At 32.4% G+C, this 15,521-nt stretch overlaps 1 protein-coding gene across 1 annotated transcript; it reads right to left on the reverse strand.

Annotated features, from left to right (window-relative positions):
• LOC112026681 (cytosolic endo-beta-N-acetylglucosaminidase 1) lies at nucleotides 1–9,280 on the reverse strand. The gene is made up of 11 exons (XM_024059373.2): nucleotides 8,699–9,280; nucleotides 7,133–7,270; nucleotides 5,244–5,353; nucleotides 5,032–5,143; nucleotides 4,834–4,941; nucleotides 4,576–4,688; nucleotides 3,640–3,721; nucleotides 2,814–2,894; nucleotides 1,696–1,751; nucleotides 1,172–1,307; nucleotides 1–877 (listed from the first exon to the last, which is right to left on the reverse strand). Exons 1-11 carry the CDS (start codon nucleotides 9,179–9,181, stop codon nucleotides 167–169), a joined length of 2,130 nt encoding a protein of 709 aa, XP_023915141.2. The 5' UTR covers nucleotides 9,182–9,280; the 3' UTR covers nucleotides 1–166.
• Nucleotides 9,281–15,521: the final 6,241 nt, after the last annotated feature.

Consider the following 15,521-nt stretch of genomic DNA (forward strand, 5'->3'; position numbering starts at 1 on the left):
TACAGAAAAGACAACTTTATTACAATTCCTTTTTATTGAAATCGTCATGCTACAACACTAGCCAAATATAAGCTACATAGTCTGCATTATTTAGCAAGCCTTCTTCCTTGAAAAGGAGGGGGGAAAAATACAATTACACTAAAAAAGATTTAAAAATAAAATAAAGTTACTGACCTTTAACATCAATTGAAAAGGTTGGAGAATCATCAAATTTCTGGCAAGTCCCATCAGCAGCGCATACTTGAACAATAAATTTGAGACTGGATGTTTCACAAGGAACTGAAAGGTCAGAAACGTAAAATGCTTCCACATGTGCCGTTCCTAAATACTTCGGCACATCTTCTAGTGATCCATCTCGATCACTTACCACCTGTTTTGCTAGTTTCTTTGCATAAATATTGTAGTTTGGGAATACGGTATCGGTTCCATCTTTCAGTTTCCATATAAGTTTTACACCAAGTGTCTTGGAACCCCGAGAAACAGAAGTCCATTTGATAAATTGAGCCTCAACAATCCATGAGGAAGAGGGTGGAAAACCTGACTTCTTTTCAGAATTTTTAATGGTAATATGACCCAAAACTGCAAAATATTTAACTGGATTGTGAGCTGGTCTAGGTTTGTTAAATTCGGGCTTTGACCGGTAGCACACAGCATGGATTTCTGTTAATTTGTATCCATTCATTGCAATGCTAGCCTCCTGTATGACCCATCCTGGTGAATTTCCTGGCTTTTCATGTGGGCGTGTTGTAATTACTTGACTGAATTTGCTTGAGAATTGGTAAATTTCCTGGGATGCCAGAAGTATTGACATGCTTTTATTCATTGTAGAAGAAAACTGAAGAGAAAGGCCCAGTTGAGAATCTCCCTCCGATTTCACCTGCATCAATTGCCAAGTTCACAGATGAAACATATGCAAGTAGAAAAGGAGATGGAATATAAGATCCATCTGTGATCAGATTGGATAGTGTCATTGGCATGCATAAAATATACAAAACTCAGTTCCACTACCAGCAGGCAGCCAGGCTCAGGCAATATAATTAAAATTTAGATTTCTCTTTTTTCAACAAAAAAAATTTTCCCTGGCTAAGGAATCTAAAGGGTATCAATCCTACTTATCAATTTTCAAACCAAACTCATTAGCAACTTAAATACACAAAACAGGATAGCTTACAGAGTATGTAAAGTTGACAGGTAAATCACCCAACAGAAGTTCTCCAAGAAAAAGCCTCCTCGTGAAAAAAGCATTGTCTTCAAGATTTCCTTCAAATGTAATGTTTCCCCCTCCACTATAAGATGCCTCGTTGAAACTACCATTTGCCAAAACATATGTATTTCAAGATAGAAAATTGATACTAAACAGTAAGCACCTAAGGAAAAAACAGAACTAGATAGACATTCTTGTAATTGAGTAATGCACCATAGAAGTCATGTTCATGAAGTAGATACTCAGAGCTTCTGAGTACAACCTATATATTAATATAAGTTCATCAGCTAATACCTTATATTAGTTTATCAGACAACACATAAAACTTCTACAATTCTAAACATGATTGAGTCATAAGAGTGTAAGACATGATGGACTCATATGAGTGTGTGACATGTCATACCTTTTGGCGGAAACAACATTAATAGAAGACCACCACTTTTTTAAATAAATAAATGACAAATAAAAGACACATAAGGATCAAAACTTACTCAACAAGTGTTTGAATGCTATCCAGAGTAGGGTTATCAACAAACTCAAGTAAAGGCTGCCACAAAAACAAGAGTCAGGGTAAAAAACATGCTAATAATCTATAAAATGATTTCATGTTAAACTAATAGGAGGAGTTAATTGCATAATGGATGAGCAAATCATTTCATTTAATCACATATCTGCATTGCATACATAGTACAAGAGGAGAATCTGAATGTGAACTTGAAAAGCTGCAATATTTGAGCAGCCGCAAGGGATTATGACAAAAACAACCAAGCCTTAGTTTCAAAATTTTGTTGTCATTTATGAATTCACGACAGACTAAAGACCGGCCGCATGTATTTTTTCCAGCCATTCTATTCTATCCAAAAGTCTTGCGCTCTTATTACCTCCTTAATTGACATCTCCTTTTTTACTACTATTAATGTTATTTTAAGTCTTCTCTACCTTTTCTAGTTACTTGACTTGAATCAACTCACACTTCCTCATTGATGCATTAATCACTATCATCTACACATGATCAAACCATCTCAAGCAATTCTCGCTCATCTTTTCATCAATAGAGGCAATCCCTATCTTTAAGCTAATTTCATATTTTGGATCCTATGTATCCTTGTATTATGAATGGAGCCATAAGAGATTACAACATTAAATTTGTTTTTGGTATTCTAAACTAGTTTTATCCCTGTTATGTTCTAAACTTTCGAAGTTTAATCTTACGTATTTTCATCATAGTACAATGATAATTGTTCTTCTATGATTCCATCCCATCAGCATTCAAATTCACCTCCTAACAGCTAAAACACACACAAGACTGTAAATTTTGATGCTAAACATAAGTCAACAATATGAAGATTTTATGTAACTACCAGAATTTCAGAACTTTGAATGGACCTCTAGGATATTAAATAGATTTCTTTCATTAACATCAGAATGATGGCTTTCATATTCCTAATTATTTAGAAAGTTATCATATAAAAATTTTCATTTTCAACAGAGGAAAAAAGGGAAACCGAACTGAGTCTGATTACAGTATTACACAACTCACAAGTTGAAAAAGGAAAGCCAAACCCTATCATACTAAAGGAAGGAAATAACATTTCTATCAGGTGCATACCTGGAAACCTTGGCATGAAAGGTTATTCCAAGGATCATTTGATATTTCTGCCCCATCAACTGAAAAATGATGTCCATGCCCCTAATCAATGACAATAATACTCCATTACTTTAAACAACGGGGACAAATACTTTATCTAGAGTCATGCTTCTTTCAAATCCTTCAATGACCAACTGCAATATGAGCAACCGAAGGAAGGAAAATTGAGCATCTGACAGACAAGCAGTATTTGATGGAAGAGCTTTTTTAAATGTCATTTTGACCTTAAGAGATTTATCCAAGCAATTTGCACAATTTGTTTGCTTTTTCGTATTTGTTAAAAATCCTCAGAAATATTTCCACTAATAAAGGAATTAAAGTAGAACCTAAAGCCAAACTGAACAAAATTATATTACATTGTGTACATATAATCTCTTAGATGAATCCATCAGATGGTCATCCAAGGCAGTGGAGTTTTTAAGGGTTCTAGAGAGGAGCTAAATTAGATAAAATGAGATCACGTGTCATAGTTTTTGTATTATTGTTAGTGTCTATAGCATTATCATATTACTATAATTTATGATCTCATTATGTAGATCACATCATTATTATATGTAACATTATCAAGGAGAATGGAGAGAGAACATAATTTTCTTACAATAATATAACTTACTTAAACAAATGCTTTACCTGAAGTTTGAGATAAATATATGGAAAGCTTTTGTTTATTCTTTTCTCTAACTTTTGTTTGTTCCAAATTTTGATTGTTATTTCATACTAGGAGCTTTCACATGCCCAATTGCTTAGAAATCATATAAGTATGAGAGAATAAAGAAACAGTTGTTACCTGATCAAAATTTGTATAGAATGGCAGATCTTTAGGATAATTTTGTACTATTCCCCATGATTTCTCCACAAGGCCCCACCAACTGCAAAATCATACTTACATGTTAATGAACCCTGTCAAACATTTTAGGAAGATTTATTAATTATGGACTGAAATCATAAATTACAAATATTAAATTTTGAACAGACGGATGTCACGTTATTGTTAGAAAAATGGGTATTTAGGATGATCAGGTGACTATAGTAGTAAATTTAGAAGGTGATGCTTACAGTTCTGAGGACACATAATGAGGATTGGAGTAAATCATATTCAAGAAATTTATAAAATTTGTAAGCTTAAAGATTGTATACCCCTGAGTACTTGGGTGTCTATTTCTTTGATATCAATAAATCTTTATTACTAATCAAAAATTGTAAGCTTAAAGAAAATAGATTACAAAATTTCAATTCAGTGAAATAATGGGAATGATTGATAATAAATGCATGCAAAACTGCAGATAAAGAGTATGGATATTGAAGGTGGCATTCATATCAAAGAGATCAAATGGAGACCAACACTTGTTACTCTTCAAAGATACTCTTTATTTTATACATGTTATGTGAGAAAAGAAACAATAAAATCTTGACATACAAAATCTAAAATGTAATATTATAGCATTAAGACAGGGCAAGCCAATCATCTTTTATCATCCAGAGAAAACCGAAAAGAATTGACAAAGATATTAAAGGTCAGCATTGGAAAATTGATGCCAACTTCTCTTAGTCATAAAAAATTAGTTGAGGAAAAATTTGACAATTGATGAAACCAATCAGATATAAAATTTTCAGGGAAAAAAAACTATATAAGTAATTAAAATCTCAGAAATTCTACTAGCTGTATCTGAGATAAAGTATATTCTGATACAAAGAACTCTGGCAAAAGCAAAAGCTGCATTACCGATTTTGTGAAGTCTGAAAATTAGGAGGTTGATGAGTCTCATAATTCCATGCAGGAGCAAATATGGCAGCTGAAGTCTCACCCTTTTTTATCACATCGAGAGCATCATTTGTCTGATTCAAATATAACGAATCAATTAGAACTCCAAAGACCAACACATAAATCGAATTAGAGTTTAGAAGTTTAAAACAGTTGTAGGTATATTCTAGCACCAAAACATATAGTTCATGCATCTCACAAGATTAATAATAGACATACATTCCACTTCCCACCACCAAAAGTGCTTCTTCCAAATACATCGACCCCCATGTAAACATCAAAATTTCTATCACCAGCAACAGCAGCTGAATCCCTTGGATAGTTTTCCTGCATGTTATGGAACATATAATTTCCTTTTTTCAATATATAATAACAGAACACTGAAATCAATTTACACATGGGGAAAAAAAGCCATACCTTCCATGTATAATTTACAAATATTCCATCACAAATATCAAAGAAAGGTTTATTTTTGTCATTCAGTTGATCTTGCCAATGAAGATCACCATGAATTGTAACACTATCATACCTGTGTAACCAAATATAATCCATAAATTACAAGTTTATACATGATTAAGTATATTGGGAAAATACAAGTGACTGAGAAGATGATATCTCCTAACACTCACCATATCACTAAGGAACCAGGCACAGAGGAATGCATGGTCTGGGTTAGATGGTCGACAAATTCTTTCATATTAGGGATTTGCCCAGGATCCAATTTGACCTCCATATTAATCTGAAGGTGATTCCTTTGTCAGTTATAGAAAGGGAGTTCAATAAACAGAAGTACCATCATGAAGTATGCCAAAATGGCTTTTTTTTTTTTTTTTTTTAAAGCCATTTTCTGTTATAAATAAATAACTTACAGCACATAAACAACATTGATCCTTCTACCCTAAAAGTACATTAACCTTCTTTATCAGTTCTTTTTTTATTATTTTTTTTAGGGTTAATTACAGTTTACCTTTACCCACTTGTAGTTAGGCCCAATTTCATGTTGCCTATTAGTGGTTTGAAAAGTGACACTTTACCTACTCGAGGTTGGCTCTGCTATACAGCCACCCACCTCATCACTTTCACCATTAAAAACATAAAATTAAAAAACATAGAAAACAAAAAAAATCAGAGAAAACACAATCTGAAAGGGGTATTTGAAAAAGTTATAGAAGTTGCTTATATTCTTAAAAACACTAAAGGAAAACCCTGAAAATTGATCTGAAAGGTATTGTGGATAGAAAGCAAATTGAGTTGAGAGCCATCCCCCTTGCCGTAGAACATATTGTTCCCAACCCTCTGGACAAAGATGTCCCAAGAGTAAACCGACCAGTGCACACATATGAAGACGGAGAGGATTGTGTCAGTGGCAAAGACAGTGGCCTTGCATGATCTCCAATATTTTTGTATTACTGCTTTGGATTCTAATCATGTCTTAAGCTATACAAAAAATTTAAAGCTCGTGTATGATTCAGAGTCACATGAGAAGAAATAATAATTGTTCTAAACCATTCCTCACTTAAAAGATGTGGATACTAGTGCTCAGTGACAAGAGTGCCCTGATTACAATGGCGTACTTCAACAAAGCCTTTTTCCTTCTTCATGATGAGATCATAATCTTATTCTATATGCTACCACTGTAGCCGAAACCCACTAAAACTATCAATTCTTGTGCCCAGCTTTCTTGCCCAATTCCACCAGTAAATTTTGATTCTTCCTCACTTGACCATCTCCAACAGCCATAAAGGAAATAAAAAAGTTGTAACGATGATAAATATGGCCTCTAGTTATGTAATAAGAGAAAATGTTACTTTTTTTATGTATCAACTAATTTTACAGTAACCTACAAGATAGCCATTCCAAAATTGGGTGAAGTGCATCCAAAACTTCATTAAACTGTACTACCATATTAAGAGAGAGAGAGAGAGAGAGATGGAACAAAATAACAAAGAAAAGGGTTTATATGAAAAGCCAGATCCATTTCTAGGGTTTTTCTGTAGTGTTCTTGAGTCCAAACATAAGCAACTTCTATAATTTTTCAAAAGCCCCTTTCAGATCTTATTTTCTCTGATTTTTTTTTTTTTTGTTTTTTTTTGTTTTTAATGGTGAAGGAGATGAGGTGGGTAACGGCTGTATAATGGAGTCAACCTCAGGTGGGTAAAGTAACACTATTCAAATTGCAAGTAGGCAATATAAAATTGGGCCTAACCACATGTGGGTAAACTGTAATTAACCCCATTTTTTTTTATCATAACCTCTGTTTCATAGGACAAATTGGAAATTTAAAAATCAGCTTTCCACACCAATGCAGCTTGAAATCCAACTCCTTGGACCATCTGAACTGAATCTTTTTTAGTTTCTAAGTATATTGTGTGTACATACGATATCCTGATATGTTCAATAATTCATTCCAAAAATGTACTATTGGCATGACTCAAATTACATAACCACCCTAAAGCATTTATATTCAAAAGATAGAGAAAATAAAATTTGAAATTATGCAGCTTTCATAAATACATACCAGCCATCCATCAAAGCCCAAAGCTACAGCAAGCTCTGCCAAGCGCTCAGCATACATATGAGCAGACTCCTTTGTTGAGAGCAATTCATTGCAGGCCACTCTCCCTTCATCCCATTCTGTGATGAAAGTCCCCAATACCTTACATTGCATAGGCAAAACCAAGAATTATATATAACAATTTCTTTAGAGCAAGTTGTTGAATCCCACACTTGACTTGAAGATATAATAGATCACAACACACAAGTACTCATGAATACTATTATCCAACCCCCTGTCAATGTAAGCAGAAATCTATTTGGACAGATACTTTCTCAATTCCAAAAATTATTTTTTCTACCTAATTAACCAACATTAGAACTCATTTCAATCAAGATCATCATATTTTTCTACATTAATCTCACAAAGTCCATCTAACATAACCAAATCTATTCAAAACAATTTAATATCCAACACACTCAAACCAAACAAATTCCTCCCCCCACACCCCCCCCCCACCCCCCCCCCCCCCCCCCCCCCCCCCCAAAAAAAAAAAATCCTCTGTAAGCCAAATTAACAATTTTTTTTTGGACTGCTTTGTGCATTTTCTGCATAAAGTAGCTTTATTTATATACATCGTTCTTTTTACTTATATATATATTTTTTAAATTATTAAATGACCAAAGAATACCACGACCAACATGCCATGTTCTTATATAAACATTCAAATTCTGAGAAATACTTTCCCAATTCGAAACCTGATCCCCTTTTTCTACCTAAATTAAGCAATATTAGACGTGCGTTTGCGTTTAGAGTTTTCTGCATTTTGCCTTTTTTTAGTGGGTCTAATGAGTACTGTTCACAGACTACCAAGAACTGAAAAACACAGCCATGAGTTTTGCTATAGTGTTTTGCCTTAAAAAAATTATTTTATTGCAGTGTTTTCAACAATAAGTTTTTAGTTTTCAGCAAAAAAGTGGCATCCAAACAGCCCATAAAACTCATTTCAATCAAGATTTTCACATTTTTTGTTAGGATAATGGTTAAATGATTAAATTCATCATTTCCTATCAATTTAAACTTTTAGGACAAGTGATAATTATCAAGGTATCAGAGCAAGTAATCCTAAGGTCGAATATTGTCTTCACTCTACCTCCTATTTAAAAAAATTTAAAAATCTCATATATTAGGCCCACTTATAAGGAGAGTCTTAACTCTCATGCGGAAAGTGTTAGAACAATGATTAAGTTCCCATTTTTCTATAAACTTAAACTTTAGACAAGTGGTAATATCATTTTCTTCCTCAAACTCACAAAGTCCAAGTACTAACATAACCAATTCAATTCAAAACAATTAGATATCCATCACACGCACACAAACAAACAACAGTTCTAATTTCACAACATTTTTCACAACGGCTGAGGTAACAATAAAAAAGCGTTGTCAGTGATAGTCCCCCCACCACAACATGAAGGTGATGTTTCGCTAATCAACACGTCACATGTTAATGTTGTCAAAAATGTGTGAAATTTGTTGACAAAACAAAACTACAAACATGTTAGCTACAAACTCATGGGAATTGGTATGTACCTTAACTCCATGGCGATGAGCTGTGTTAGTCCAACACGGAGGTGGAAGAGTAACAAGAGTATGAGAAAAGTAAACAAAAACATCTATCAAATACCAATGCCATATCCCATAGGCCTCAGGATTAGTCCCTCCTTGGACCCACTTATCATCCAAATACCCTCCTGCCATATCATGGCACACAAGCAATCTACGCCTATTGGGCAACACAGATTTAAGAGGAACCGAAGCTTTGTTAAAAGGGTAGTGAAAGGAGTTGAAGTAGGACCTGGACTCGAGGTCTTTGAGCGTTTTGATTGGGTACGAGATTGGTAAGGACGGTTTGGATGGATCGAACGGTGGTGGAGGTGGTGATTGGAGTTCAGGTTCCGATGAGGACATTTTGACAAAGCAGAGGAGGTTTTGGAGTTTGTTGCGAACGAGTTTGAGATGCTTTACTATGTTTCTGCGTCTTAGGCAGTCGAATTTAAGAGGAAGAGAAAGCATACAGAGTTGACTCACTGAAGACTTTCAAGCTTTCCTTACTGGTTTGTCTGGCTTTGTTTTTTCTCGCGCTCGTGGTAGTAGTTAATTTGGTATTTATTGTTCTTGACTTCTTGGGGTGTGTTAAGTTTGGAATTTATTGCTTTTGGTGGTAGAATTTTGAAAGGCAACACTTTGGCATCCGGATTTTTTTTTTTTTTTCTTATTTTTGACCCGTACATACCACAATAAAATCTCATTTTATTGTCACAAATTAAAATGTCAACCTATCATAGATTTCAATAGAATAAAATGAAATGAAATAAAATAAAATAAGATTATAAGTGCATTTGAATAAGCTGTTAAAAAACTATGTTTAAGACTAAACTCATTACACGCACTTTAAGCGTGCAATAATATTTATTTATTTATTTATTCTGTTTAGTGTTATAATGCTTAAAAATGATATATAAACAAGGAGAAATTATAGAGTCCTCTGGCGGACAAGTGATGTGGTCCACCATTTCATTAAAAAACTTTCACTTGTTTAAAATTACTGAGTCAGTAATTAATTTTTGTTTTAAAAAAAATTCTAACTAACAATTTTAAATAGGTGGAAGTTTTTTAATGGAATGGTGGACCATATCACTTGTCCACTATGTGAATCTTATAATTTCTCACAAAGAAGGTCCCAAGTGAGAAAAAAAAAAAAAAAAAAAACCCTGAATTTTAATCAATAGAGATATGGCTCTGCTTGTGAAAATATTAATTGTGCCTCAAATATTAATGTATAAATAAAAAATATTTTTTTGTTACTCTCTCTCTCTCAATGAAACAAAACGAAAATCAAATTACAAAAAAAAAAAAAAAAAAAAAAATTTAATCTTATACCTCAATCTTCTCTGTATAGATGGATGGATGGAATCATGGAAAGTGCTTCTTTATATAAAAAAACATTAACTTCCTAAGCTGCGGTCTAGATCATCTTCTATGTTGAGTGTTGTCGTTGAGGCTAAGCTAACACTGAGTCCGCTCCTTCAAGTTTCTTCTTTAAAAACTCTATTTCTCTTATTCTACTTTGCTTTGTTTTGTTCACTTTCTCTGAGCTTTTTCTTTGTACTTGCTTTACGGTAAAGTACTCTTCTTGATGAAAGACGATTCCATTAATAAACTAAGAAATTACAAAGGAGCAAGACACAGCCTGTTTAAATAGACTCCGTTACAATCATCCCCAAAAGCAAGTAGTACTTTACCGTACTTGCTTTGCGGTAAAGTACTCTTCATAATCTTACATTTCATACTAGTCTATTACATTTTTTTTTTAAGATAAAATTCCAACTTCAATTTCTTTGTTTCTTTATGAGATGATCCACGTCAAAAATTCTATAGAGTATATGTTAACAAAAATATTAATTTTCAAATTATAATTTTCAATCACATAATTTTTTGTAGATTAGCCATAAAATCAATTGAAAAGAAAATGTTAGTGAAACTTGAAAACATTTAGAAGAAAATGAAGAAAATAATAAAGTAGATGAAAGAATTAGTTGATAAGCCATAAAATTAATCGAAAAGAAAATGTTTGTGAAACTTGAAATCAAAAACTTAATTAGTAGTTTTAGTGTTTTACATCTCTAAAAGTAAGAAAAATAAATATAAATGAAAAAAAATTATATCAAAATTTAAATAAAAATTTAAAATTAATATTTAAATATACTAGCCTCATCACACGCACTTCGTGTTTGCGATGAGGTTTTTTTTTTTTTTAAATAATTTTATTATGTCATAATATTACGCATTTAGAATTATTAATACAACTAGAAGTGTCATGAGATTAGTTTCAAAAAATGAACAAATATTACACGTTTATTTTGTAGCAAAAAAAAAAATTTGTATTTTTATTTTATATATATAATTTTTATTTTGAAAATATAATTTATAAGTGGATAAAGTAATTTGAAAATCGACAGGAAAGTAACCCTATTTTTTAGGCAATTTTTTAGACTTTTATGGGAGTTAGAGTTGTATTTTTACTGTATTGTCATTTAGTTTTGTCTCTTATAACATAGAAGTGTAGGGGTATTTTTGAACAAAAAATGAGGATCTCAAACAAGGAAAACCCCTTAAATAGTAGTATAGATTAGATAACCGAGTGTATTTATATATTTTTTTAAAGAATAAGGTAAAGTAACATAGAATAATGTTTAAAAATGAGATAGAGAACAATAAGAAGTTGAAACCCAAGGAGACATTTGAATTTATTGATTGTGATAAGGATTGCAATAAGTAAAAAAAAAAAAAAAAAATTGAGATTTGAGAAAAAGAAAAATGATATATGTTAGTGTGGATGGATAGAGATTTGTGATAACTGTATAGAATTTGGATAACAAAAATTTTGGAATGTTTTAAAGAATTTTAAAAAAAATTTTAAAAAAAAAACCTAGAAATTTCTAGATAAGAATGAGTAGTTTTTAGGTGAGGTAGTTGGATTTTTTTTTTTTTTTTTTTGGAAAAAGTAAATTTTTTTTATTGATAAAGATAATTGAAGTATTTGAATTCAAATAGATAACAAATATAAATAAGAATCAGACATTTGGTGGTGAAAATAATGGTTTTTTTTTTTTTTTCTTTCTTTTGAATGTGACATAGTATTATTGTTTTAACATTTTTTGCTTTCTTGTAAAGAAAAAAAAAATTAAACTAAAGGGTATATTATTTCAAAATTTGTATAAGGATATTTTAGTACGCTAAAAATTGAAAACGAAATAGGAGAATCTTCTTATTAATAGTATAAATAGATGAGTATTTATAAAAATGCTATAAAGAATTGTGATTACAAAGCATAGTTTAAAAATGCTTTACTATATGAGGATATATACTTGTGGGTTCTAGGTAACTCAACTGATAAAATATCTGATGGTTGAATAAGAGATCTGAGATTCAATCCCCACATACACCAAAAACTAATTGGTGTCTTAGTCTGATTATAAAAAATTATCATCAAAAGCAAACGTCATAAGTTGAAATTTTCTCTAAAAAAAAAATGAGGATACATCGCAACTCAAAATATAGATAGCATGCGTTTGGATTGGGCGTTTTGCCCAATCTATGCGTTTGCATTTTTTTAATAGATTTCATGGATACTGTTCACAGACTCACAAAAGTTAGTAAAACACAAATTTCTTGGTAAATGATTTTTAGGCAAATTTGGGTTCCATAGAACTATTCATACCTTTAAAAATTATTTTACTATAGTATTTTCAGTAATAAATTTTTAGTTTTCAACAAATAAACGTTATCCAAACACACCTATAGTGATTATGCGTCTAAAATTTTTCTTTTTTCTTCTCCATGTTCGTTTTTTTATACGAAGAGTTTTATCTTTTATCTTTTTTCTTTTCCAAACTCCTTTCTTTATACGACACAAAGTGTTTTATATGGGATTCTTTTCTTTTGGATGTGCATGTGCCCGATTATATTCTTTATATGGGATTCTTTTCTTTTGGATGTGCATGTGCCGAATTATATTCTTTATACAAAGTGTTTTATATGGGATTCTTTTCTTTTGGATGTTCATTTGCCCAATTATATTCGCTTGATTCGGAAAAAAAATATTCATATCTGTTCGTTTAGTCAGTGTTTGTATGAGTTGAAAATTTATTTTGTTTCTTATGTAAAAATATAGGAGTATCTTGCCAGATTTATCTTAAAATTAAACATCTTAAAACAGTGTTCAACTTTGTAAGCATTTTGTTGGCAGTGTGAGAGATAAGGATGAGTTGGTATAATTTACGCAGATTCTTGGTAGTTGGGAAAGGTCATCAGATTAAAAAATAAATTCTTCTAATCCAGATCTCAAGAGTGTGTAAAGCTGTATTCACAAACGTTCCTCACGTCACGAGTCTGTAAAGCTGTTTTCACAAGGGTTCCTCATGTTCATTTACAATATAAGGCTGGTCGAATGATTTAATTTAAGTGACTACCTATAGAATGCAAGACATCTTGGAACAATTTCTGCTATAAAGTATAAACCCATCAACAACCGACATAAAGCCAAAGAAAACTGAGTTGAAACTTAAGAAAGTATTATCCTCAACAAAAATTGAAAAGTATATAACATATTTCTTATGGCTCAACTAGTTGGCATTCATCCCCCCACACAAAAACAAAAAAACCATAAAAAAGAATACATAACATATTCCTAACATAAATCCATCAACAATCAGCATACAAGCTATAGAAAACTGAGTAAAGGGTATTATCCGCAAAATTTTATGAATATTTACTTTACCAAGAATCCCTTGTTGACCACTAAAGCTACTACAGTCCACAACAACTGTGAGACAAGACGAGTGCAAATAGATCAAAAAAGGGAAGGTGTGATTGTGTCTAGGAGACAAGGGAGTGAATAGATCGGTGATGAAATCTCATAAAGTGTCACAAACTCAACTCCTAGACAGTCTCCAGCTCCCAAAGTCAGAACGTGACAATGAGTAAAAGCTCCTTCCATCACCAGCAAAGTTTTTCCCTTGCAATTCGATTACATTGGTTAGCATTTAGCCTCCAAAACAAGCTTTAGATGTCATGGATTCTTTGACCTCATCAAAACACCTGAGCTATTGATGGGTTTAACATATGTTTAGATTCCGAATCCTACTCCTTGATTGAGGCTAGCAGAATTTCATCGAGTCTGAATTGGAAAAGGCGAAAATCATATTTTTGTCCCTACATTTTCACGCGATTCCCACTTTGGTCCCTAACTTTTATTTTTACCGCTTTTAGTCCCTATCCTGAAAAACGCGTCTCGTTTTTGTCCTTGCTGTTACATCAGAGACGGAAAATGCACACATGACAAACGGAGTGCACTGTTGGCACACTAAAAGCTGACGTGGCTATTAAAATATTATTAAAAATAATTATTTGGCATTTTTGAATACTACATCAGCATTTTAATTAATAAAAAATTAAAAAAATTAAAAAGCCCAGAAAATAAAAAGCTAGGCCAGAAAATAAATAAAAATTTTAAAATAAACATTATCCTGAAATTCGGATCTCAAAAAAAAAAAAAAAAAACCTAGAAATTAAAAAAAAAAAAAAAAAAAAAAAAACCAAACCCCTGAGCTTGAAATCGACCTCACCAACCTCTCTCCGAAGCAAGCGTGTTTATTCATGTTGAAGAACATGAATAAACAAGAACTTAAACCCAGATGTCAAGAACACAACCCCAGATCACAAGAACGAAGAACATAGTACTCAAAGATTTCCTTTTCCAACATTTCTCATAACACAAATTCAACTAAATACATAGAATTTCATCCCGAACATATCTCCAAAACCAGTAAATCAAAACCCAACCAAATCAACAACAAAACATCTAAATCATCCAACATAAAAAACAAAACAAAACCCGATCATCAAACCAAAATCCATAAATTTCAAACCACAAATCCTCAACAAACCCCAGAGAAAACCCAATCATCAACACCAATTCATGCAGCGCCAGAGCCTCCGCCAGGCCGCAGCAGCGGCCGTGTGATGCGCGGGCCGTCGATGGTGGTTCGGGAGACCGCGGCGAAGCAGCTCGAGGAGCACCAAAGCGACTGAGCCTACTCAAAGCCCGTGGTGATCCTTGAATCTCGCCTTTGAGCTTTTAAAAAAAAAATAAATTGGTGGGGTTGTTTGGTGGCTGAGAAAATGGGGAAAAATTTTCGATAATGGGGATTTAGAGCTTGGGTTCTTGGTTATTTGTGATGTGGGTAATGTAAAAGGTTAAGTTTTTGTGAGGTTGATGTGGTTATATAGCTTAAATGACACCTTTTTTTTTTTTTTTTTTTGTATGTGTTTTTGTTTGGTAGCTGAGAAAACGAGGCACAATTTTGAGGATTGGAATGTTAAAGCTTGGGTTTTTGGTTATTGTGATGTGGGTGCTTTTGATTTTGTATTCTCTTCTTACTTGCGTGTTCTTCATTTAGATTAAGAAATAATTAATTAAGATAAAAGGATTCCAAAGTCCACCCAGATGTGAATTTTTCTGGTTTTGAATTTTTCTAGGCTTGAGAATGTATGTTATTACGGAAAAAGAATAATGAAAAGTAAGAAAAAAACTTAATTAGATTAATGTTTATTTTAAAATTTTTATTTATTTTCTGGCCGAGCTTTTTATTTTCTGGGCTTTTTATTTTTTTTAATTTTTTATTAATTAAAATGCTGATGTAGTATTCAAAAATGCCAAATAATTATTTTTAATAATATTTTAATGGCCACGTCAGCTTTTAGTGTCCTAACAATGCATTCCGTTTGCCACGTGTGCATTTTCCGTCTCTGATGTAACGGCAAGGACAAAAACAATACGCGTTTTTTAGGA

Source organism: Quercus suber, unplaced genomic scaffold, assembly GCF_002906115.3.
Source record: "Quercus suber isolate HL8 unplaced genomic scaffold, Cork oak 2.0 scaffold_148, whole genome shotgun sequence".
Lineage (NCBI taxonomy): Eukaryota > Viridiplantae > Streptophyta > Magnoliopsida > Fagales > Fagaceae > Quercus > Quercus suber.